The following is a 27,795-nucleotide window of genomic DNA, read 5'->3' on the forward strand; positions in this document are numbered from 1 at the left end:
TGCTTTATTACATTGTTGCTTCGTATATTTCCAGAAGTAATTCCAAAATTACAGAGGGGTGACCAGCGCTCGCGCTTTTTCTTTTGTGTTTGCCCACCCAGATTTCTTGTGTGTTCGTGTTCCTTTTCTTACATAAAAATTTGTGTATTTTAATGCTTTCGCGCGTTTGCTTTTTGTATTTCTTCATCTCGCCCGCTCTTCATGTTTCACAGTTCATACAAAAATATATCAGTCATTTCGATTTCGTACAGTTGTTCCGTTTGTTTTATTATTTGTTTTGTTTTTCTTTTTTGCTTAATATCAATCAGCACGGATGCACCTGCAACGAAACACGCGCTTGATAACCGAGCTAGCTAGGCGCGGATAACGGAACGAATAGTTTGATGATCGTTGAATTTAAATATATGTATTTTATTCTTCGTTATAATAGTATGATCATCGCTACACTAAAAAAAGCCTGTTCGAATCTAGAACGTTTCTTCTGTACAATCGTTCTGTAACAATTGTATGAGGTTGGCTTCCCATCGAAGGTAGCAGCATTAAAAAATAAAACAACAAACGAATGGCTTCACTTTTTTCATTAGATGAATGTTAAACTGGCTAAACCTAGGCTCGAATGTAAATATACTTTTACGATTCTGATTTTTCTGAATAAGATGATAAAATGAAACATAACTTCTAATAAACGTATAATCTTGATTAGGCGCACACTTTTCTTTCCCGGTTAGGCTCATTTTATGCTACACACGCAAGCTTCGCAAACTCCCTACGGAAGACAATTTGGAACAAATTTCGAAAGCATAGAACGCTACGCCGAGTTGACTGGAAGTGAGTTCTTGTTGTTGCTTGTTTGAGTTGCATTAAGTACGCGACACGTGACCATTTTTTTTTTGTTTTGCTAAAAAGTGACGAGTTTTCAGATTGCAAATTGTGAGCCCAAAATTATGTTCTTTTCGCTGGCGTGTGACTAAAATTAGAAATAGCTATTCTTCCTTATATAATCTTACTATCACAAACGATTTTTTTTCGCATGTTCTTGAAACATCGATTTCTCGCACGTTTTCAAAACTTGTTTGAAACACCCACAAACATTCCCATCGCAAACACACAAACAGAGACAGTTTTACTCGCTACTTACGGCCCGGGGCCCGGCTATCAGGTCGCTTCGCTGCCGTCCTCCGACGCGGGACTGCTGCTGGTGGTGGCGGGGTCCACTTCCTGCACGGTGCTCACGATCTCCGCCCGGCACATCGGACAGAACTGCAGCTGGGCGGCGCAGACCGTGCAGAAGCCCCGATGTTTGCACGGTTCTATCCGGATCGTGGCCTTCATGTCGAAGCACAGCGTACACGAGTCCTCGCGGACGCTCAGCTTGCGCAGTTGTTCAAGAAACAGGTGCCGCGGCAGGACAATCTACAAAGATGACATTAAATGAGCTTTAATTGCGACACAGTTGACACAAATTCTCCCTTACCTTATCCGTATCCTTGAGCTCGGCGTGATCGTTGAAGCTCATAAACTGTCGATTCTTCGGCGGGAACGCAAACGGCGCCGAGCCAAAGTTGAACCGACACTGCTGGAACGACATGAACGAAGCGGCCGCAAAGAAGCCATCCTTCGCACTTCCAAAGACCTGCTTCAGCACGCCCCCTTCCACGCCGTCCAGCGAAAAGATCACCTCCCGTGCGTCCAAGTCCAGCAAACACCCCAGCACCGAACCGCCCTTCCAGATGTGCAGATCGTGTGGCATCGAGCGGGCGTTGTGCCAAATCAACTTCCGGCACCCGTCGAACGCTATCGAGTACGCGTCGTCCCCAATGCCGTACCCTTCGTGGCTCAAAAAGTTCGAGTCCTTGGTCGCCCATCCGATCTGCATGACGCCGGGTGTGATGATGAGCACCTCGTAGTACCAGCAGCCCTGGTTCACCTGGAACGTACACCGGACGCTCTCGAACGAGTACGCGTCGCAGCGCGCTTCCAGCCCGTCGGAGGAAATCTTCAGGTACTCGCTGACGTCCCGGGTGTTGAGCATCACGCGTACGTTGCTCACGTCGGCCACCTCGTACGAGTACTTGCGGCCCTCGATGAGGACTGGGGAATAGAAAGAATAAAGAGTATTTAAAATTCATGAAAGGTTAACTTCTAATTATGAAGTAAGCTAAAACTTTCCATCAGTATCATTTGAATGTTCTATTCTTGAAAGTATAATCACTGCGGTTAACTTTAAATTGTAGGCCTGGCCATTTTAAAATATTCGGTGGAATAAATTCAATACTTTGACATCCAAAAAATTAAGAATATGTACTTTAAAAAGTATATGAATTATGACAGTTTGTCCATCTAAACTTTTTTTACATTGCTTAACAATATTTTAACCAAGAAATGACTATTATTCAAACACGGTGTACTTAGTATTTATACGGAAATCATGTTGAAACCGTTGAAACCCCACATAATTACTCTGATATTTGACAGAGCTCGGGATGCGACACACACGAAGTTGTCACGAAAGAATGTCGGGCTCAACACTCAACCAGCCGGGCGACACGACGACACATGCTTTTTCTCTCTTTTTCTATCTCTTTCTTGCTTGTGCGGGTAAGTGTGGTAACAGCAACCAATTGAATGCAGTCATGATGAAGGTGTTCGGAAATTCGAGCTCTGTGCGAATGAGAGGGGTGGTGAGAGTCAAATGACTGTTGGAATCGAAAATATTTCTTTTATCAAAAACGAGATTTCAAGCATTAAACATTTTGTGAAACTTTTATTTATAAATATAATATAATAATTATAAATAACAGTTTTACATAATTTGTGGTTGAAAAAATCTCATTTTTTGATATTTTTATTTATTGATCGCAACCTTAAACTTGAAGGTATTCTCGCTCGATTGGAACCCAGAGAGACCCCCTAACAACGCTAAAGTGATTTAGAATTGTTAAATCCAAGATGACTTCCAAAATTGCGGTGATGAAATATTGAAAACATGCATTTTGTAATTTAATAGGCATTCAACAATTCAAATTTGACTAAAATGAGGTCGCAGAACTCGAATTCGACGTTAAAAGCAAGAAAATAAAAATAAACGGTTTTTTTTTGCGCGTGATCCTGAACAAACTTTCCGATAATCGAGTCTGGACTGTATTTGTATCATGAAGGTTATTTTTTTTACAAAAGATGGATTAGTCGTTGCACTTTATTTTAATTTTTGTTTGATACTTTTGATTCAAAATCCGATTTTACATCTTAAAATAATATTAATTTTCCTGAAAAATCTTGATTTTTTTCAAAAAATTGTCGCTTTGCCAAAATGTTTTGCCCTTGTAGCTTAAAAATATTTTGTTTTAATCCTGAGCAATTCTCTACAAAATCGGCTTATTTTGTGCATTTTTTTTGTTTTTTTTATTTGGCTTTACGTGAAGACTTCCATCATTGCCATGATTTTTCGTTCAATGATATAAATTTTGCGTCGCTATCAATATTTTGACGAAACTCCTTCTGCAAGTTGTTTAGAATAGTACCCTACACATGCTGATTCCTTTTGGTAACGATTATCCCATTCCATGCGAAGTTATGGAAATCGTCATTAATCAATGATTGCCAATTAGGACGTCAATGATTGTTCCACAAAATTATATAAATTTTGAGACACATTTGATTTAGATCAAAAATTACTTCAGTGGCTCCAGGAAGGCAACAACCGGCATATGCTGATTTATTTTGGTGCAGAAATTCGTTAAATTGAATTTTGTACAGAATATTTTAGAGTGATGATTTATAATCTCCGAAAATGATCAACGGCTTCACCTTAAACTATGTGGCATTAACCCAATGACCAAAAAGGCAATGTTGTGTCATTGATTCACGCATACAAGTCTCCATACAATTTTGGCATCTGTCCATAAAAGAATGGTACGTTAATTTTCGAAAATCTGTTTTTTTAAATGAATTTTCTGATCGATTCGATTCGACAAAGTTGTAAGTTGGTTAGGACTATTCAGAAAAAAAATAAGTACACCGATTACTTTTTGTTGATTTTTAAAAATACTTTTTTAACAAAAAATCATAATCCAAAAATGCATGAAAATTTTAGAAATGTTTGAATGATTTTTGGGGGATAAAAACCCGCCACTTTTGAGCCATAGAGAAGTTCAGCCAAAAATTCTACCACCAAGTTTTGATTTAAAAGAAAATGTGTTTAAAAAAAATCATTCCCAATTCTTTTGACATTTAATTTTTTTTAATATAAAATCGAAATCTAGTACTCTACAGAAATTTTGTTAAATTGCATCATTTTCAGGATATGGCCCTAAAAATTATTTGTACTAGAAAATTGCAATTTTTTTTTTAATGGTACTCATACGTGACTATTCCTGTAAATATTTCTTGAAAATTTCCTAAATGAAGATTGGATCTCTGGTTGCTAAGATACAGCGAATAAAAGAAAAATAAAATTTTAAAGTCTCACAGCCCCCCATTTTCCAATGACAATATCTCAGCAACTAACAGACGTAATATTCAATATTTGGCCTTGATTGAATTGATTTTTTGTGTTAAAAAGTGAAATGAAAATTAGTTTTATTTTAGAAATTCCGTTCTCAAGATGCAGATTCTAGGAGATTTATATACCACTTTGTATGGACTGCTGTCAAATTTGTAAAGAAGGTATTAGAATATAACAAACAAATTATTTTTTTTTTTGCAGAAACGTCAGCCTGCATACATTTTGCAGTTTGACAAACTGTCAAACACGAAAAAATGCGAGTTTGTTTGTTTGTTTGTTTGTTTGTTTGTCATAGTCTTATACCTCCTTAAAGGAAACTTGAATGGATGAACCACAATGCCTTCTTTGGTGGTTGACACCTTTTTATAAAAGAAAATCTAAAAAAGGACTCAACCTGATGCTGCCAAATTATTTTGAATCCTCAATTAAATAAAAAAAAATCGAAGCACATTTTTGGTTTATTTGGGGAATCAAAAAAATCGCTCAAAATTTGGTTGAGTCATTAATTAGTGTAAAACAATTTTTTTTTAATTTTTTTTTAAATCGAATTTGAAAACAAGCACAACAGGATTGAAATTCAGAAAATGCACTACTCAAGGAAGTATTGATCAATCTTGCTTCTAACAATAGAAACAGCGGAGTTGTAACTCAATTTTTCATAGTTTTTTTTTCTAATGCTTAGAATCAACAAAGTATGATTTTTTCCAATATCATGGGAAGGTTAAAGCCGATAATAATATTCAACTGCATTTAGCTACATTAAAAAAAAATCAATGCAATGTTTAATATCAATAACAAACAAATACGGAATCATTTTGCATACAGTCATCCCACATATTCGGAACACCCACAAATTCGGATCACTATCAGACCATTCATAAAACATTAGTAAGCTTGAGTTTCATTGGTTCCAGTTTGTGAAGTCATTATTCTGTAGAAAATATGTACTCCGGGAGAGAATCAAAGTTTGTTTACATCCGTAAGAAAAAAGTGTACCTAATTTGTGGATTTCAAGGGTCAATGTTTTTCTTTAAAAACTTGATATAGAACGTAAAAAATTACAGTCGGTCAAAACATCAATCGAATTATCGATTTGCTATGATTTTTTTTAACATTGGCCGATCTGTAAACTGTTTCGAATATGAGGGGTGACTGTACTGAAAAATTCCACCAATACTCACAGTAATTGTCCAGGCACCAGCGCGCGCAGAAGCCCACCTGTCGCAGGATGAACTCCTTGCTGTCGATGTGCCGCTCCAACCTGGTCAGCGGATTTTCCGGATAGAGGGCCAACTTCCGCTAAAATTGAAAGGAAATGTTTGATCTGTTTACAGTTTGAGATGGTAATGCTAGGTTACCTTAATGGTGGCCTTATTCTCACTAGTTTGGGCAAACTTTTCCAACGCGATCAACGAAAACAGCATCACGTCCGGATGGATGCCTTCGTCCTAAAAAAACATAATTTGTTTCGTGGCCAAAAAGAAAAGAGTTGCAATTTATCTTACCAAATTCCCCAGCAGATATCCCAGCGTCACATCGGACAGTACCGCTATGCTGCTCGGTCCGGCCAGCTTTTCCGCCAGACAGCCCAGGATTACGCAGAGATTCCGCTCCCGCTTCGGTGTGCGTCGGATGGAGTGCGTTATCATATCGGCAACCTACGGAGGGGTGGGATCATTTTAAAAGATTAGCAACTTGTTGTGTAATTTGCAAAAAACCGATAAGAGTATCGATAAGCCAGGATGTCCGCGCTGATGGCTGTCTCTATGCGGTAGTGACCACACTTTAGGGACTACCCCCATCGAAACAAAACAACAATGCCTGACTTGAGCCTCCACCACGCAGCGCTAGATTAGCTTCGAGCAAGGTCATCGTTATTTGACGTGGTCGCTGTTCAGCGGACTGTCACGGATTATTATCAGACGACCAACAATAATAACTTTGCCGGAGACGCCACAAGTGATTCATATTTATGAACACCGCCGTGACTTGGTGGATGCACTCTCTATGTCGACCTTCAGCAGGGTCTTCTAGAACTTACCTCCAGCACCGAGTCCTTCGTTGGCAGTGGACTGTCGTCCAGCAGCAGCGTGATGACGCTCGGTCCCATGGGATGTTCCAGCGGTACGACTCGGATCAGTGACTTGACCAGCTGGATCCAGCCGGTCGGCTTATCGGTGATGTCATGCAGCAAGATCATCGAATTTGGCGGTTCGGGTTCACTGGAAGGAAGGAAACAAACAAACAGAAAAAAAAGTTAGCGATTAGTAACGTTGTTAAAAGGTATGACTAATGCTTCGCGTCTAGAATAATTTGAACCCAAAAAGCCATCAAAAATTGCTGTACCGTGGCGGTTGTATGATTTAAACACGCACGCACCGTGATTATCGATCCTCCAGCTTCACCGCATGAAGAGGTAGCCTATCTAACTATACACGTGAAGCTACACAGCAAACAGCAGCAGCACTTTAGTATTTTGGAATATCTAACGCTTCGTTTAGCACCTTTTTGGCGAATGACCAGCGCGAAATAGACTAACGTAGCGAGGAATATCGCGAGGGGATGAGTGGTTTGCATAAGAGTAATTCTTTGATGAAACTTTGTCCATGCATTCCCTTATGTCGACCTATGGAATGTTAACATTTATTCAAAATTATATTACAGTGGACTCTCTCGTTGTCGATATTGAAGGGACCGTCGAGAACGGGAGTTATCAAATTATAGAACGAAAAATCAAAGCAATCTTCTTGAAGGGACTGACAAATTTATTGACAGCTGGAGCAATATTGATATCGAGAAGAAAAAAAAAATTCGATTCACATTTATTGAAAATCAAGCTCGTTTCCAAGGATACTAGATGACACCAGAAAAAAGGCAGCTTCTTATTTTTATATAATTTCATTTTTTAAAGGGTTAAAATGGATCAAAATATACATTTTTATGCATGTTTCTATTGTGAAATTGTCTCAGGAACACGAATATGATAAAATTATCACCAGAAAATGGGATCTAAGGGGTCCCCCGAGCAAAAATTTACAACCAAAAAAATCACTAAAAGTAAAAGTGTTTATTTAATATGTTAATCTGCCTTACCCAAAGTGTTCTCAGTCTCGGATGGTAGTCCCAGATGTCCCCTACAAGCTGCAGGTCGAACCGAGTTGATATCTGGATGGAACCCTTTTTTATTTGAGTTTGAAAATAATGCTATTTTTCACTAAAATGCCAATTACTCCCTTTAGATTTAACCAATTGGAATGCTCTACCCTGCATTTTGTTGCATTTTTTAAGCCCTTTCAGATGCATTTTGAATTTTGAAAATAAATTGAATTTTGCCCAAGTTATAGCAATTTTAAGATTTTTTACGTTTTTGAACCTTCAAACTTTGTGTCCCGATTTGCCCCACTTCCCGTTGACCTAGAGTGCTCATATTTTGGCCAGATGCTAGTTTTATATGTACAAACAACCCCTGAAAATTTCAGGCAGATTGGTGAGGTCGATGCGAGATGGGTATGCTTTGCTCGTGGACTCGCTCTTAAATTTAGCTCTAAAAATAAAAAAAAAAGTGTCACGATATCTCAACACTGTTTTGCCCATATCGGCTCAAAATTTTTGGTAAAGTTTCATTAAACCCACCCCGTGTGCATGACGAAGCCCGATTTTAAAAATTTTCTTTGAAAAAATACAAAAATCAAAAAACTTATGATATTTTTTATGAAAAACATAAAAAATTCACCTTTGGAAAATCGGCCTTCGTCATGCACACAAGATTGGTTTAACGAATCTTCACCAAAATTTTTAGCCGTTTTGGTCAAAGCATTGTTGAGATATCGTGGAACCCGTTTTTTGAATTTGCTCAATTTAATTAGCTATATCTCGGCAATGATTCAACCAAATGTCATCAAATTGATTTAGTTATTAGATGGGTAATTCTCCGCCAACTCACACAGCAGTTGCCCCGACCCCTCTTCGATTTGCGTGAAACTTTGTCCTAAGGGGTAACTTTTGTCCCTGATCACGAATCCGAGGTCCGTTTTTTGATATCTCGTGACGGAGGGGCGGTACGACCCCTTCCATTTTTGAACATGCGAAAAAAGAGGTGTTTTTCAATAATTTGCAGCCTGAAACGGTGATGAGATAGAAATTTGGTGTCAAAGGGACTTTTATGTAAAATTAGACGCCCGATTTGATGGCGTACTCAGAATTCCGAAAAAACGTATTTTTCATCGAAAAAAACTCTAAAAAAGTTTAAAAAATTCTCCCATTTTCCGTTACTCGACTGTAAAAAAATTTGGAACATGTCATTTTATGGGAAATTTAATGTACTTTTCGAATCTACATTGTCCCAGAAGGGTCATTTTTTCATTTAGAACAAAATTTTTCATTTTAAAATTTCGTGTTTTTTCTAACTTTGCAGGGTTATTTTTTAGAGTGTAACAATGTTCTACAAAGTTGTAGAGCAGACAATTACAAAAATTTTGATATATAGACATAAGGGGTTTGCTTATAAACATCACAAGTTATCGCGATTTTACGAAATAAGTTTTGAAAAGTTGGTCGTCATCGATCATGGCCGTTCATGGTCACACGCGACAGACACGGACGACGAAACAAAGAGAAACGCAAAAAGTAACTTTTTCAAAACTTTTTTTCGTAAAATCGCGATAACTTGTGATGTTTATAAGCAAACCCCTTATGTCTATATATCAAAATTTTTGTAATTGTCTGCTCTACAACTTTGTAGAACATTGTTACACTCTAAAAAATAACCCTGCAAAGTTAGAAAAAACACGAAATTTTAAAATGAAAAATTTTGTTCTAAATGAAAAAATGACCCTTCTGGGACAATGTAGATTCGAAAAGTACATTAAATTTCCCATAAAATGACATGTTCCAAAATTTTTTACAGTCGAGTAACGGAAAATGGGAGAATTTTTAAAACTTTTTTAGTGTTTTTTTCGATGAAAAATACGTTTTTTCGGAATTCTGAGTACGCCATCAAATCGGGCGTCTAATTTTACATAAAGTCCCTTTGACACCAAATTTCTATCTCATCACCGTTTCAGGCTGCAAATTATTGAAAAACACCTCTTTTTTCGCATGTTCAAAAATGGAAGGGGTCGTACCGCCCCTCCGTCACGAGATATCAAAAAACGGACCTCGGATTCGTGATCAGGGACAAAAGTTACCCCTTAGGACAAAGTTTCACGCAAATCGAAGAGGGGTCGGGGCAACTTTTCCCGATTTCGTGTGAGTTGGTAGAGAATTACCCAGATGAAAATGTATTTTTTAATACCTTCAAAACAGATTTATGAAAATTTGGAATGTGTGCTCATACCAACCTCTGACATTTTGCCGATTTACATGTATGTAACCCCTTAAATACTAAAATTTTCACAAAATACCGTATTTTTTCGAAAATATTCTTATTTTTATAATTTGCAACATCGGTATCAAACGAAGCGAAATTTGGTATGCTTTTTCACTTTTTTTTTTACGAAATGCCGTATTTTATTTAAAGTTATCGCGAAGTAAGCCTCGCGTGTGTGCGGATCGAAAAAAAAATTTGCTGTCAATTTCCTCCCACAATTTCGTTTAAAAAAGTGCGAAAAATTGCCGTTATTTCTGCCGATATCCAGTGGAGAAGGTGGTGGTCGCGGAAAAGGCGTCCTGACGGTGGTTTCCAGCGTGACTTCAGGAGCACATCTTTCTGGATTTTCCGAGCCTGTTGCAAAAAATTGAGCTGCTTTCCGGATTTTAACGTCAACGTTTCTTGGTAGCAACTCACCGGCGGATGGTGATCTTTATCCGGTGCGTTTCCTCGGACAACCATTGGGTCCGTCGGTGACGTTTTCAAACTCGGCGAAAATTCGTATCATCAACAATCTGGCTGTTTCAAGTTTGTCGACGGATCTCAAGTTAAACAAATCGGACCACCACACCACCAGATATTGAAGATGAAGCTGGTATTGAAGTTACATAATTTGGTGAGCCCGTTCTTGTTATAATACAAAAAAAAAACTTTCACTTATACGCTGACATTCACTCATTCCACTCAAGACTAACTACGCCAATTTCCACTAAATACGCGGTAGGGTGTTTCCTTGTTCGTTCGCTGTGAGTTGTGGATTGCCTGCTTCTCTAATGAAAGTTCGACTGGGGGGGCATGCTTATTAATTTCTCGTCGCTCCATACCCTCAGTGACGTGATGGGAACAAGGGCGTCTATGCAAAGTGTCCCTACACCCGCTACAAATTTCCGGCGCTTGGGGAGGGATGCGGGAAACCATTTTGTTCTATGCCCCGGTATTTGTAGCATTAAAATTCGTGCAAAAAAACGATGCACGTCGGTGTACAGATTACGGAGTCGAATTGTTCACATAGCGCTCACATGTGTTTCGGGACCAAGTTGCCTGCGGGTATGGGGATCATACATACATACATACATACAATACCGTATTTTATTTAAAGTAATCAATTTTCATAGTTTGCAATATGGGTATCAAACGATTTGAAATTTTGCATGCATTTTCACTGTTGTGTAATTTTGAGTATTTCATTTAAAAAAAATAGTAAAAACTCTCAAACAGTGAAAATGCATGCAAAATTTCAAATCGTTTGATACCCGGAAATTTAGTATTTTTTTAGTATTTAACAAAAAACTCCAATAAAAGGGAAAAAGCATACCGTAAAACGGGGTGACTTTGATAGGTTTGAGATTTTTTCTCAAAATTAAGAGTACAAATAAAATACGTACGGAATTGTATGGAATCATACTGACCGGGGTAGAGAAAGGTTCAAGGTACTTCTAGAAGAAGTTTTCATTAAATTTTGAAAAGTTTAAAAAGTTAGTTAACTATAATTAAGAAAACGTTGATGAATAGCATTATTTTCATATTCTCAAAGTGTCATGATTTTCTCAATGAACATGATTTCAAATCGGAAAACGGAATGCATTTTCGGATTCTTCGGACAATTTTCCACTAGGAGAAGGTAAACGAAGTTAGTAAATAATAAAAATTGTGTGTTTTTGAAACATAATTAAATAAATTTCAAAATTTGAAGACATTTTCAGTAGAACACATTTTATACAAAATGTGAAAACTTTTGAATTCAGTTTAAAATGCAATATGAATCGATAATTTTATAAACAAAACTAGTTTCAACACATTTCAGGCATAATTCAGATTTTTTTAACAATTTTACCTAAAATTAATATGTATTTTGTTAAAAAGATTATAAACTCAGTTAACTAAATATAAACATTGATTTATTTTGTAAAAAACTATATCAGCAACCTTAGCTATGGTACATTCGACATAAAAATAAAATTTGAACACACAGTAAAAAAAAACATGGTAAAATTACATTAAAAAGGGGTACATCTTTTATGTCAGAAAAAAAGCTTTAATTTTACCTCTAATAATGTGTAAATTTACACCTGGCAGACGCTAGGAAAAAATAACTGTAATCCAAAAAATATCAAACCGGCGATAGTTATATCTGGCTTACTAAGTCCGCGCCCCAACCCGCACGGCCAACTCGCCGCTGTGAAAACTTGATGATCAAAGCCGATGTACCTCTATGTACCGTATATGCAGTGAATACAGTATTCAATGTACGGAACACATAGAACAACAAAAACTATGACTATCAAAGTCACCCCGGTATTCAAAATAAGAATTTTTAACGCAACTATTATTTTAATCACTATTGAAAAAACTTTTTTTTTCAAAAATAGTGCATGGACCTTGTGTGGCCTACCCTAGTACATGTTTTAAAAATAATAGTCTTGAGAAAACCCTTACCAGTTGGAAAATATTCCAAAAATAAATTAAAATCCTATCAATGTCACCCCGGTTTACGCTACCAAATTTCGCCTTGTTTGACATCGATGCTGCAAATTACGAAAATTTGAGTATTTTCGGATAATAATAACGGTATTTTGTGAAAATTTTAGTATTTTTGAAAAATACGGTATTTTGTGAAAACAAGCGCATTTCATTCTAAAAATACTAGAACGGGGAAAAAGCATACCAAATTTAGAAAAAAAAAATTTTTAGTATTTTTTTTTAAATTGAATTTTAAATTGACTAGATTAGAATTTTTTTGAATTTCGAATTGGTAAAATTTGTAAATTATAAAATATTTGAGAGTTGATATCACTCATCGGATTTTGAATACCTTTCCACTTCACTTGATAGCTAAAAAAGGGCTACAATTTATCGTTTCTGAAACCACCATATGTTGTTGGAGACATGTCTATTTGTCTGTGTAAAAACTCTGCAAAAGACATGGAATCGATCTAAAGATTAACTCAGCAATGTGGTAGGTATTTTATTGGGATGGATGTCCCAAATCTCTCTTGTGTCGGTTTTACATGTGTATATTTATAAAAAAAAGTTACTTAATCCACATTAAGGGGATTGGTGCCTTCCACTCATTTATAGAATGATTCCAACCCCCTTAAAGTGTTCACATGTGATGGTTTATGGATCGCCCCTAACGTGATTGCAGCACCTACACCCTTACCAAAAATAATGATTTTTTGAGTTCCAAATCCCACTTTTCACATGATTTTTTGAGTTCAGGTACTAAAACCATAAAAATGGTTATATGGGTTGAACTGAAAAATTCGTATGAAAAGTGGGATTTGGAACTCAAAAAATCATGATTTTTGGTAAGGGTGTAAGAGGTCCTAATAAAAATAAGTGATGAGTAAAAAAAACAGACCACCTACAGACTTTTTGTCAAGATTATACAGACACCGCATTTGAGGAAAATGGCATCCCTCTACTGTGGGGAAATAGATTGAGGTTATGTAAATTCAGACCATTTTTTAAACTGCTTGTAATTTTAGATAGGTAAGTCAGATCTTAAAAATTCTTAATCCACAAGAAAGGTCATTTCAGAACCTTTCTAAAAATAAAATTGTGAAATTTATATGCAGCAGTTTTTTAAGCATAACTTTTGATGTGCTTTACTAAATCTTATAAATTTCAATAGGGACTTATGGGACCCCAAGACGAATCGAATGAGGCCAATACGGTCAAAATCGGCTCAGTCAGTGACGAGATATTCCAGTGACATTGATTTGGTACACATGTCTACATACAGCCAAACACACAGACATTTGCTCAGCTGGTGATTCTGAGTCGATATGTATAAATGACGGTATGTCTAGAAGGTCTAATTAAAAAGTTCATTTTTAGAGTGATTTTATAGCCTTTCCTCAGTTAGGTGAGGAAGGCAAAACACACATCATGGAGCAAGGAGAAAGACGACAGCGAAGCTTCATCGTGCTAATTGGTCCTTTTCCTTCGCGGCTTTCGTGTGACTATTTGATTGCGAAACTTTTTGTTTTATTCACTCCCGTGATGATGATTGCCAACTTCCGTTCCCTAGGTCCTAAATAACCTAAGTTCTTCAAATTTCAGCTTGCAAGGGTGCCAATCCCAATTTCATACTTGTGAACTATTTCGTGACCTTTTCGAGCGAATGAAGGTGTACGGTAATTTTATTTCGCCACCACTAACTTATAAAAGTTTGCGTGTCCGAGGACCTTCAAACCGATCAATGAAGGAGCGTTGGTTGAACTGTTCGGATTTGGTGTTGTGGAAATAAGTGCAAACCCTGTTACAGGAGGGTTGAGCCGCGATGAGGTCATCGAAAGCATGAATGGATGAATAATGCGAACTGTAAGGAGGTATATTTTCCAAGTGTACGGGAATGAGTGATTGGCGATTAATTTTGGTGAAATCATCGCAAGGTATGATTGATTCTGAGAAAGTTGTTGTTTCAATTGTGGTGGAATGTTGAGTTATCATCAATTCCAAGTTTAGTTTTCGTTTCTAAAATTAAAATGAGAAAAGGACAAATATTAACTTAATGTAAGAAATGCATTTCTGAGATTTCTAAGAAATAATAACAAATAGAAGAAGTAGCACAAATTCCCTCTCCTACTGTACGCATTTCACACGTCCGCACTAAAAGCATCCCAAACGCCCAACAGTGTTTCTCATCTAAAACCAAAACATAAAAGAAATAGAAAAAAACCCCGCTGAACATGAAAATAGTGCTCAGGAGGGTGCTTTCAACCCCAACCCCTTTGCCATGTCTCTCTATTCGAGCTCAATGCTCTTAACTCTCGTTAGTCAGATCGACTAGAGCCAACCAACCCAACAACCAAGTACAGAGTCAGAGTCGTAGGCCTGTAAATGAAGCAGAACACTCGCCCAGTCAGCGGGCAGAGCCTTTATTTCCATATGGATGAAGAAGTGGTGCCTTTTGTTTGCGACAATTTTGAAAAAAAAATCCAAAATTGTTTAAACTAGGTATGTTTTTTTTAAATATATTTTTCCAAAAATGTCCCTTACACCACTTGGCACCTCTACTTCTACCGCGTACGTGCTCGTAATGAATACCGGGGGGCCGGGTCTCTCCGCGTACTAAACAAAGTCGAAGGTCGCCGGCTGCCAACCAGGAGGCACTGTTTTTAATCTCTTCCTTTCAGCAGCAGCAGCCATGAGTTCTCCTGAGCTCGGTAATCGATTTGTCCCCCAGCAAAGTCGTCAAGTCAACAGCAGAGTGTAGTGTAATGACTTCGAGAATTGAGGAAGGTTTCGGAAAGGGGGAGAAACGCAGAAGGGTCGTTGTGTTTTGGTTTTCCGGACTTCCGAGTGATTGCTTTATTTCTCTTTTGTAGTAGGTGTGGGGGCAAAAGTGTCCTATTTGTTTTTTTTTCGTTTTAAATCAAATATCACATTTTTCGATTAAAATAAAAAGATGGATAATTATTTGCAATGAATATTTCTTTAAATTAAAATAATACATAAGACACTTATGCAAACAAACAGAGCTAAATTACTCCGGATGGTTTTCCGCTGAGGGTGGTGACGTCTGCAGTCGAACGATTTTTTCCGATCAACGGAGATTAGGGCATTAGTCTTGAAAAAGTGCTTCAAATACCAATTGAGACTGCAGAGGATTTTGGCGGTTTTGTAGAGTTTATTTTCCATAGAAGCTTCGACGGTAGCATTGAGGGAGGCTCAAAATGTTAAGCTCACAATAAATCAGCGCAAACTGTGGTGCACGTGGTGTAGTTTACAAACCACAAACAACTCTCAGGCAAATAAAACAGCAACTGATAAGAAACTTTCTTGCATTAGTTTCAGAACACCTAAGGTGAGATATTCTTTGTATTGCAATTCTCGAAGAGCTGAAAAATTAGTCTGTTTAGAACGACACACAAAATGTAGATTCTTGAAGAATCTCTAAGTGGGAACTAAAATTTTCACCTAATCACCATTGTTATTTTGAAATATTTATCGAATAGATTGTTTTAACAAATTATTAGAACATCTCCAGTTCGTAATTTATATTTCGATGTTTATATATTTTTTTTTATTTGGCTGAAACTTTTTGAGGGAATTTTTAATGACCAATTTTGGCCGCATCCATGTAAATATTTCAAAATCTTTATCTCGTTTCTGGGGTTTTGATCGATTTGGTGTCTTCAGCAAAGAAGTACGTTATGATGAGCACTTTTTCAGAAAACAAATGTTATGTTAAAAAAAAACAAAAAAAAACAACTTTTTTGAATTATAGAGAAGTATACCCTTTTTGTAAAAAAAAAATGGTTTTAAAAATATTGAAAATGCCATCTATAAAAAAATATAAAACTTGTATTTTAAGCAATATCAAATTTGCAAATAAAAAATACTTTAATGTTTTTTTCAATAAAACGTTTTTGTGTAATCTATTTGAAGGTTCAGGTATAACTTCAAATTTTGCAAGTTGCAAACTACATTTTCTGATACTCCGCAAAACCCAACCCATTTAACCCATTTCAGTGCTTAAAAGTACAACTTTTCAGCCCTTGTATCGAACATTATTAATTTTTAATTCTATTGTTTTTATACGCTTTTTTTTGGTAGAGAAATATATAGAGAAATTTTGTTTGCTTCTTCACTTTTATTAGTTTTTTTTTGTAAAATAAAAAAAACGCAAAATACCTTTTTTTTCGAAAATACAGTACAGACTCAATTATCCGAAGGCCTTAGCAAAAATTCACTTCGGATTTTTTATTCGGTGTCTTATTTTTGATGGTCGAGCTTAACTGCCCATGTTCGCATAAATATTCAAAAACAACAAGCTGAGAAAAACGCAAGAAAAGTTTGTCCCACACATAGGGCTATGTGTTATTTCATTTCATTTCATTTATTGGATTGTTTTGGCAAAAACATCAGTGCAGTAATTATCCTAAGCTGAGATATGGGGTACCTTTCAACAGCTGACTAATTCAAACGGTGTTAGAGTTTACTGGTACACGGGAGAAAAATTGAGCAGGGGAAGGAAAAAAGTTACAAAATAACCTTCGAAATTGAACTATGTGTTATGTTTTCGCGAAAAAACTGGATTTCCTCCTGATTTCTAGAACAAAGTACTCGATATTTTGGGCTTTGCTGAAAGAGCACACGATTTTGAACCAAGCAGTATCAATAACTCAAAAGTGATGAAAATTCATATGGGACATTTATTTCTTTGTTGATTCGATTATCCAAAGTCTCATACAAAACTTTGGATAATCGAACTTCGGACAATCGAGTCTGAACTGTATTTTTTTTTTATAATTTGCAATATAGGTATCGATCAAAGTTAAATGTTATATGCTTTTTCAATTTTATGAGAGTTTTTTTTTATGAAACACAAAAAAATTCACAAAATACCGTATTTTTTCAAAAATAATCAAATTTTAATAATTTGCAATACGCGGATCGAAGGAAGCGAAATTTTACAAGAAATTTCACTGTTTTAGTTTTTTTTATGAAATACTGGAAGCCTGAAGTCATGATTTAGGTCATTCTGAATCATTCTGCACCAAATCGGTGAAAGAATCTACCTAAATTTTACATTGTTTGATACCCATATTATGAAAATGTTAGTACCCATGGATTCAAAATTTCGAATCGTTTGATACCCATAAAATTTGAATACTTTCAAAATTACGGTATTTTGTGAAAATTTTAGTATTTAAAAAAAAACTCTGATAAAAGTAAAAAAGCATAAATTATGAAAATTTGAGTTTTTTTTTGAAAAAATACAGAGTTTGTGATTTTTTTTAGTATTTATACCTTGACAGTTAAAAAATGAGTAAAAAATAGTTATCGTCGATAAGAATAACGCCGAAAAATGATCGAAATAACGATAACGATACATTATTGTTATCGTCCTGACGCTAACGATAACTATTATCGCTATTGTTAGACGCTAAGGAAGCGTTTTTTTATTACGTAACACAAAAAAAAAAGATCTCTAATTCTAATCTCCTCCCCCCAACTGCTTTACGTAGCATCAGAACGCTCCCTTATATTATCTACGATAATTCTATCGATTAAAAACCTTCAACCTTGATATCTACATACTTAGATTTTTTTTTACCGAATTTTCAACTGGTGAACAGTTAAAAAATTGCCGAATTCCGTAAAAAGTTACCGTAACCCGGATATGAAGTTCATTTTTGTTCATCATACAACTGAAATTCGGTAAAATTTTGTTCATTTTGACAGATGGTTTACCGATCTAAACTTTACCGATTTTTCAACTACCGAATTCGGTAAAAACATCTAAGTGTGTAGATTACTTCTCAAAACAACAAATGCGCCATGAGTTGCCTATGAACATAGGACCTTTTGAAAAAGTAAGCGAGATATTTTTAAATATTATCCTTATTTGACAAAATCGCTGTGAGATAATTTTCAAATTTTTAGAATAAAAATATGATAAAAGTTTCAAAAGAGCAAAAATGTATGTTTTTTTTGGTGGTTTAGGGTGGTACAAATTTTATTTCAAGTTTTTGTTTCCCCCCCTCCCCCTTGGAAGTTGGCCCGAAAAGTCAGGGTGCAAACTTTTTTTTTTCAAAAAACTTCAAAATTTCAGTGCAATCAGCTGAAATCAATTTAAAATGCATTCCCCTGCGTTTAGGATAATTTTTAGCATGTTTGGGTTGATTTGAATTTTAAAAAAATGTCGATGTTTTTTTCGCATTTTTTTTGTTTTTGTTAAATTTTACATTTTTTTAAACTAATGATTGCAAAACAACTGAACTAGTGTAAAATGCATTTTAAATCACTTTTTCTAAGCAAATGTTGAAACTATGGCTTGTTATTTCAATATTTATATTTTTTTTTTCAGAGAATTTCAATCAGAAATCAAATTAAAGTACTTTTCTACTATTTGAATGCTTTGCTGCGAAAAATATACCGCACCGCCCTGTAGTTAGTACTATCGAGGATGAAGAGTACTAACACTAAACGAAGGGTAAAAGCCTTTTCTGCTAGCAAGCACATATAAAAGGTGTAGAAAGAGAGGGAGCAGCGTGTTGAGTGTAATGGAGCATATTTACATAGAAATGGTGTGTGCTACTGCCCTTAGGGAGAGGCTCAACTTTCAAGGGGAAGGTCGGACCCATTCTCCTTTTCCAACGGTGGTTGGTTTGTGCTTTTGCTGTGGTTGATGTGTGCTTTAATGCGTTCTTGGCAGTTATTAACCTTTCCGAGCGGGGACTAAATTAAGTCGTGTTCGGTGGGACGGATTATAATTATATTCATATATCACGATGAATCGACAGCTTTTTTAGCCTAGGAGGGAATTGATTTTTCCGCGATTCAGCAAGTCTTTAGCAAACATTTCCAACGGTTATTTTAGGCCTTTCCAACTATAATTGACTAGTCGACGACTCTTCCCTTATCACCACCAACCAGCCAACTGCAGCACTCGCGCAAAAAGCATTACTCTGTTTGTTGTGTGTACACTTTGCGCTGTGGCAGTCAGTATATAAATAAAAAAATAAAAATACACCCCAGTCAGCGTAATGTGATTCCAACGGCGCGGTTTTTTTGCTCCGAGGAAGAAGACTCCACGCGAAGGGCTCGTCCCGGGAACACTTGCCTGCCGGTGGATATTACACATATCGCGTGCAACCAGCAGAAATCGACCCTCTCTGCTCCCGGTCTGGTTTGGATGTGAAAAATGAAACGGAAGGAATGCAGCTCTTCTGGTGCAATGATAATGGTGGCAACAGAACCATCCAAGAACACCAGACTGCTGGCGGATGGAACTTGGAAGGTCGCGCGGCGGTTGATAGATTTCTGGAATGTGGAAACTGACAAGATATGAAAAAGTTTTCTTTGACATTGATTTTTTTTATTAATTCACTACAAAAAATCTACTTAAATCTAATAAACATTAAAAGGAATAATTTTATTAAAGTTTTATTTTTTTATGAAATTCCAGAAAAAAAACTCAATTCAAATAAATGTTAATCAACACTTTCTTTAAAGAAAAATACAGCAACAAAAAAAAAGGGGTGACCTTCCTCCAATTAACCGCTCCGCGCGCCCTGGATGTGTCATGTAAACATGCTCGCCGTCGCCCAGGTCACCGCGGAAATCGGTCAAGTATTGTTCTAACGCCTCAAAGTGCACATATGCAATTCGACCTAGACCTAAATTGGGTAAAGTTGCATCGTGGGGGGGAGAATCGTCAGGGCTAGGTTGAAATTGGATCAGGTTGAACGGCGGCGCGATGGGTAAAGGTAGCACACAAACTTGAAAGAATGAGGCCGACGTAAAATCGAATCGAAGCGGTTGTTTAAAGCTGCATGACGTCCAAACAAAACATTGCAGACAGTCGGGGGTGGTTTGCTGCATCATTGATTTAAAGTAGAAGTTGAACTTTTCTGTAGGAAAATCGTTCGTTGACGCACCCAAATCGCATCTTATCGCATAAACTCCCTGCGACTGCGAATCATTGCTGCTGATTACAACGATGTCGTCACTTCATTCTTTGTCACCAGCACCACACCGTATCAGCTCGTCTAGCATCAATCACGACGAGGAATTACCAGCTGAAAGTTGTACGTCGTTGACGTCGTCCGCTTGCAATACGTAATGAAGTGACTTTGTTCCACGGAATCTGTCGTCTCGAACTCAGACTAGAGGCGTGCGATAACATCGAGTTCTTTTCTGCTTGTAGAAGCAAAACGAAAAGGAAAAGAGTAACAGTCTCAGCGAACTGATTCTTTATCGACAGTTTGTCACACAAGCGGAAAGCAGAATGAACGAAACGGAAGCCGGAGGGGGTTTGACGGGATGATTTGGGGAAAGTCAAAGAGACGACGTGAGTGATAAAACGACATCTCGACTGATCATCACCCACCTACAGTGACTGCGATAATGATAAAGGTTCTAATGAGCTGTTGCAAAATTATTTCATTCGGAGAAAGAAGCATATGACACTGAATTTAAAAAGATAAAACAGGATTACTAAACATACTTTGAAATATTCAAAATAAGGGGTCTCCTACGAAAGGCCGAATCTCAAAAGGCCGAATCCCGAAAGGCCGAAATTCAAAAGGCCGAATTAATCGAAAGGTAGAATTATCATAAGGCCGAATCCCAAAAGGCCGAATGCTCAAAAGGCTGAATCTCATAAGGCTAACCGCGCCAAAAAAGGCGCTCTTATGCGCGGTTCGCTATTATAATTTTCATAAACCATTGTTATACAAAAAAAATGGTTTCGAAATAAATAAGGCATAACTTTCTAGCATTGCTGCTAACTAAATTGTTATAGTTTTAGTTTATTTTCCGCAAAAAAATAACTGTAACTATTTAAATTCATTTAAGTACTTGGTGACGAATGATGAAATTTCGATTATCGTCACCATAATTCAATAAACAACAAGATTGAAACACTTTTGAAATGCTTTAATTCATTCTACTCTAGTCACTTGTATGCATGGTAACAAAATGATCGGTAATGATCATAGTTTGTTAGTTTACTGCATCTTTGAACATCATAATCAATGCAAATCGTGAAAATATGAACAAAATTCTGAATTCCATAATCATTCTGCCTTTCGAGACATTCGACTTTTTGAGACGTTTTGCCTTCTGAGCAAAAGACAAAATTCGGCCTTTTGAATTTCGGCCTTCCGAGATTCTGCCTTTTGAGTTTCAGCCTTTTGTGGCAATCCCAAAATAAGAGATAACACAAAATAACCGTAGTAACAGTTCAATAGGGCGAATCTGCGATTGTAAACAAGCAGTCTATCCCCCTCTTACTTGACGTGAACTGTCATATCGACGCCAACATTTCAAAAAGCATCATGTACAAACCATGCGTTTTGAGAAAAACGCATTTGAATGTTGAGCAACCATTTTCAATTCCCATTTTAATATAAAAGCAAAATAAGATGTTCTAATGATAACAAACGATGAAAAACGTTGCTTTTATTGATACTTGATCATCCAAATTCAATAAAACATTATTTCCGTAATTTTATTTGAGAAAAACAAACATAACTTCTTTTGAAATCACCAACGTCTATATCACCCTGCTGTCATTGAGGGGGGCGCTTTGTTATGATTCGTTTTTCTTCGCCGAATGTACATGGCGCTTTGTTCATGTTGCTTTTTTTTCGTCGCGAGGTTCATGTAGTCTTTTGTTTGACAGGTTGACAGGGCTATATAAACAGGGACTGCTGATGGCAGAGATTTTGTTTATGTTACTTTATTTAAAATCATGATTAAACAGACTTTACTGAAGTAACTTTTGCTCATTTTTGGTGGAGAGGTAGCTTATTAGGAGTGTTTTAATAATATGCAATAACCCAGAAAGTGTCAAAATGTACATGATGCCTTTTGAAATGTTACCGTCGATATATTATGTTATAATACATTTGTTCTGTTTGGTTAAAAAAGCGCTCTTATGCTGTTATGCCAAATTAGAAATCTATTAATTTCTGTGAAGTACTTTTCGATTTCAAATTTGCTTTGCTTTAAAAAATGATTTTATATTTTTTGTCCAGATTTTAGATTTTTTCTAAAAAAGAATATTTTTTCAAAAATCCATATTTTCTAAACCAGATTTGCACCATTACACACTATGGCTCAAAATATGTCATATTGGAAAATTTCGAAAATAAAAAAATATGTATTATATGGGAAATCATAACCTATAACTTTGATCAAGACAACTAATCGATCAGAAAATGATTGGGACTTTTCGAAAAAATTGGCACACGGAAAAAAAATCAAATCAAAAATGTTCTTTTTAATTTTAGAGAATTTTTTTTAAATATGTTTTTCAGGTTGCAATCAATATGTTCAGAAATGCATCTTTGCGCAGGTGTTTAGGCTGCTGCATAGATATAAAAAAAAAATCAGATTTTTTTTAAACATTATAAAACACACACTTAGATTTTTTACCGAATTTGGAAAAGTTTGCCGAATTTTTAACCGCTGAACAGTTCGGTAAACTGAAAATTACCGAAATCGGTAAAAACTTACGAAAAATCGGGATTGCCTCAAAAGGCAGAAACTCAAAAGACAGAATCTCGGAAGGCAGAAATTCAAAAGGCCGAATTTTGTCTTTTGCTCAGAAGGCAGAACGTCTCAAAAGGCCGAATGTCTCGAAAGGCAGAATTATTATGGAATTCAGAATTTTGTTCATATTTTCACGATTTTCATTGATAATGATGTTCAAAGATACAGTAAACTAACGAACTTTGTTCTTTTTAAAGCGAAATAAGTACATAATGAGTACATTCTGTCTATCTTTACCGATCCTGTTGTTATCATGCATACAAGTGAGTAGAGTAGAATGAATTGAAGCATTTTAAAAGTGTTTCAACCTTGTTGTTTATTGAATTAGGGTGACGATAACCGAAATTTGATCATTCGTCAAAAATTACTTAAATGAATTCAAATAATTACAATTATTTTTTTGCGGCAAATAAAAAGAAACTTTTAAAATTTAGTTTGCAGCAATTCTAGAATGTTATGCCTTCTTTATTTCGAAACCAATGTTTATTACCACGGTTTATAAAAATAATAACAGCAAACCGCGCCCCAAAAAGGCGGAAACGCATTACAAACGAAGTTTGGAATGCGTTTCCGCCTTTTTGGGGCGCGGTTTGCCTTATGAGGGTCGGCCTTTTGAGCATTCGGCCTTTCGGGATTCGGCCTTATGAGAATTCTGCCTTTCGAGTAATTTGGCCTTTTGAATTTCGGCCTTTCGGGATTCGGCCTTTTGAGATTCGGCCTTTCGTAGGAGACCCGAAAAATCGGTAATAAAAATCATTATTGTTTATCGTATTACCGAAATTCGGAAAATTTTTGTTCATTTTGACCGTTGGTTTACCGATTTTTCAGCGACCGAATTCGGTAAAAAAAAAATCTAAGCGTGTATTGACAAACTAAATTTCAAAAAATCTTTTTTAGAGGCCAACTTAATTTTACAATCAACAATGACTTTACAAATTAAAAATCTTTAAAAGTGCACACACTTAGATTATTTGACCGGTAGCTGAAAGAATAAATTTTACCGACAATCGGTTGAACGATGAACTATAACGAACTTCTTTGGGGGAGTTCGGTAAAATTCACCAAATTGTGTAGTTTTCGGTTTACCGAACTGCCCAACAGTGGAAAATTCGGTAAACTTTACGGAATTTGGTAAAAAAATCAAAGTGTGCAGTTCTAGACATTTTTCAAATAAAATGTTCAGTTTTCTTTTGTAATTTAAAAATACTTCTTGAAAGAAAATCACACAAGCAAAAAATATTTTCGAAAAGCTGTAAACATTTCTCATTTTTTAACTTTTTTGACTCTGTTGATCGGATTGCTGGTTGCTGCGACACAGCCAATTAAAGTTTGAATTTTGTGAAAAATAGTTTTTCTCAGTGCACAGTATTTGGAATGGCAAAATTAAGTGAAATAAATTGTTAAGCTACACAGAAAAATGATGGTAATATTCATCAGGAAATGGTGACAGATTTTGTGGCAAAAAAAAAAGTGTAATATTACATCAGGAATTGGTGAATTTTCATCAGTTTCTGATGATTATTCATCAGGTCCACATTTTTACACATTTTTTGAGTAATATTACTCAAAAAATGAGTAAAATTCAACCAACCAAATTTTCAACATTCCAAAATTCAACCTTTTTTTTTGCTGTGTAGTTAAGTAATTTATGTAGGAAATCACTCAGCTTTTGGAAAATATTTTAATTTAGGTGCTTTTCCTTCATAAAGTATTGTTAAGTTACAAAAACCTAAACATTATTTTTTGTATTTTCTGCCGATTTTTTTTTGTAAATTATTTTTAAATCTGCAAAAAAATATTACACTAAAAAAATTATCTTAAAAATGCCTTAAAATTGAAAAAGGTGCCTTTTATAATAAACAGTCATTTTTTATTGCAAATTTGATTTTGCACCTTTATGTAAATTTTTGAAAATTCGTTTTAGATTTTTTTTCAAACATTAATTTTTTTTTAATGTATTGATTTTAGAATATTTCAGCTGCCAACATAGTATAACGTCTTGTATGGACGAACCAATGTCACAGAATTATTTTTTGGCGATAGGGAACTCAAGAAATCAATTTCCAGAGAACGGAGAGAATTGCTCATATGTACTGTACTCGATTATCCGGAGCCTCGATTATCCGAAGGTTTGTATGGGACTTCGGATAATCAAATCACGAACAAAAAAAAATTTCCGATCTTTCCGAAAACAATGTTTTCAATTTTTAAAAATCAAGACCAACATTTCAAAAGGTTGTAATATTGAATGTTTGGCCCTTTTGAAATGTTAGTCTTAATTCAAAAAAATTAAAATAGTGTATTCGTAAAAATTGTAAAATTTCCCGAATGTTTCATATTCAAAAAAAAAATCGGATCATAAGTTGCCGAGATATCGACATCAGAAAATGGTGGGTTGTTGGGTGAGACTTAGAAAACTTAAATTTTCATGTTTTTAAACCTTTGCATGGCAATATCTCAGCAACTTCAAAAACGTAATATATAGAAAATATTCTCAGCTTTTCAAAAATATTTTTGTCAAAGGTGTGCAAACATGGGCACTAATTTTTTTAAATGAAAGGCTGCGATTATTTTCAAAAAAGTTAACTTAAAATGGATATAACTTGAAAACGGTGCACTTTATCAAATTTTCACTGAAGTACTTTTAGATTGCAAATTCGATTTTACGTCGAAAAATCAAGTTGATTTTTTTTTTGCGAAATAGTGTTTTTTTTTTTGCAAATTAAGTTTTTTTTCAGTGTAGTTCTTATCCATACCTACTTTGCGGAAGACACCAAATCGATCAAAAAATTCCTTCAAAAGATACAGATTTTTGAATTTCTATTATCATTTTTGTATGGACAGCTGCCAAATTTGTATGGAAAATTATATGGACAAACTAATGATGCAAAATGGCTTCTTTGGGCATACCAAAAGCACCAAAAAAGTTTCAGCCGGATTGAAAAATACAAAAAAATCGAATGACCGAAATCTCAGAGAATAGCACCGAAGTGAAATTTTGCCAAGGCCTTCGGATAATCGAGTCTGGACTAAACAAGCTTAACAAAAGTTTAAAAATTTGGAGACCATATTTTTTCACAAATGAAAATCAAATACATAGAGTTTTTTTTTTGAAAAGGTCCAATAAACCAAATTTCCAGTTTTTGCTTTTTGGGTGTTTTTGAAACCGCTTTGAGTCAGGGATATTAAAAAACACCCAAAAAGCAAAAACTGAAAATTTGGTTTATTGGACCTTTTCAAAAAAAAAAAAAACTCCAGATACATAAATGAATGAAAATGCTTTTCTAGACGGCTTCTTAAAAAAATGATCTAAATCGTGAGGGATAAATCGTTTTTGGTCGTTTTTGTCTAAACAAATAGTGTTAATTCAACCACACTAGAATACGCCAAGAACTGACCACCTGTTTGATACACCCTCCGTAAACTCAATATTCTTTACTCACTTGTCCACGATCGATCCGATAATCTCGAGCGTCTCCTTCACCAGCTCGTCGACCGTGTCCGAGAGGGAAATCTTCCGATCCGTCAGCGCCGCCCCTCCCCGGCCACATGATCTTGCACCTCCACCGCCACCACCTCGCCCTCCTCCTCCCCCACCAAGGTGCGTTGCGTCACCGCCGTCGCCGCCATTCCCCGCCGTACTGGCCGTGTACGAATCGCGGCTGTTTTCATTGAGATAGCCCTCCTCCACCTTATCCTTGCACAAACAGACCCCCATCACTCTTCCTCCTCGTTTCCTGCTGCTCCAGTGGCGCGTATGGTTCGCCCCCCACTTGTTGGTGGTGTTGGACTCTACGAGAAATTCGCCGCCGCCACTTCCAGACCAATCATCACGATTTCACTGCACTCTCCGTGGTCTTCGTTGCTGGCTTTTTTGACAACTTCGCTGTGTGCCACTTTCTTCGCACTTTCGCGAGGTTCGGCGTTGCGTGACACTGTTGGAACTCTTCCCAGATTGTGGTCCCGCGGGGACACGCACAAACACACAACTCCCCGCCTTATCAGTCAAGTGCTCGTTCCCGCTGCGAGGAGCGATAAGAGCAGGTTGGGAAGGTTTGTTGATGTTGTTTCTTCTTCCTGGTCCTGCTCCTCCTCCTGAGAACCTCTCGTCGCAAGTGCTCAGGCAGATTCCTTCCTGAAGAGTGGTGAAGAGGGGGAGGTGAAACCGATTATCTCAAACACAAATAACCTACGTCAATCGCGGCGGTGACACGACGTAAAAACGAAATTCCGATCCCAAACTTTGAAGCTTCTCACTTTGTTACGACAAGACCGAAATCGAACTTTTCTCCCATCAAAGTGGTGCCAAATTTCGAAACCTCAGCAAGCTGCGAACCGACACCTCCCTTAAATTCCGTCCCCCGTCGAATTCCCCAAAGAAAAAAAAACAGCTGCTAATCGAATTATTATTGCTTTCTTCTCCAACAACACAACAGCAAACTTTTTCGCAAATCAAAGTAGGCCGCGAGACGGAAGCAGCTGCCACCGTAATTAATCCGCGACGACGAGTGTTTACAGTAGTGTAAAGGTGCTCTAAGAGGTGACACCAACTAACTAACCAACGAAAGAAGAACGGTACCCCAATCAACTAATCGCGACTTTTTCCTGAATGAAACTGACGGATGGAGCGAGATTGTCACCCTCCTCGGAGTCCACACACTACGACACGTTTACGTTTTGAAAATTACGGGTTGATTGTGTGTGGTGCTTTGTTGAGTGTGTGCGTGAGGGCGGACGGGTTTTGTTTAGCTGTCAAGTATAAAGCAGGATGGCCAGATTCGGATGAAAATTTTGCAATGTCTGTACATTTCACATTTTTAGTCTGTATCAGACATAAATTAGTAACAAATAAAAATATCAAGCTTTATTTTAGAAAAAAATAATCAAAGGTTAAGGTATAATACATTGT

The 27,795-nt window shown here is 36.4% G+C and overlaps 1 protein-coding gene across 1 annotated transcript; it reads right to left on the reverse strand.

Annotated features, from left to right (window-relative positions):
* On the reverse strand, nucleotides 1-27,496 carry LOC120421988 (RING finger and SPRY domain-containing protein 1-like). The gene is made up of 7 exons (XM_052708349.1): nucleotides 26,330-27,496; nucleotides 6,546-6,726; nucleotides 6,010-6,162; nucleotides 5,863-5,952; nucleotides 5,686-5,803; nucleotides 1,475-2,091; nucleotides 1-1,413 (listed from the first exon to the last, which is right to left on the reverse strand). Exons 1-7 carry the CDS (start codon nucleotides 26,602-26,604, stop codon nucleotides 1,156-1,158), a joined length of 1,692 nt encoding a protein of 563 aa, XP_052564309.1. The 5' UTR covers nucleotides 26,605-27,496; the 3' UTR covers nucleotides 1-1,155.
* Between the last annotated feature and the right edge of the window lie 299 nt (nucleotides 27,497-27,795).

The sequence above is a fragment of the Culex pipiens genome, chromosome 2 (genome assembly GCF_016801865.2).
Source record: "Culex pipiens pallens isolate TS chromosome 2, TS_CPP_V2, whole genome shotgun sequence".
In the NCBI taxonomy this organism is placed as follows: Eukaryota; Metazoa; Arthropoda; class Insecta; order Diptera; family Culicidae; genus Culex; species Culex pipiens.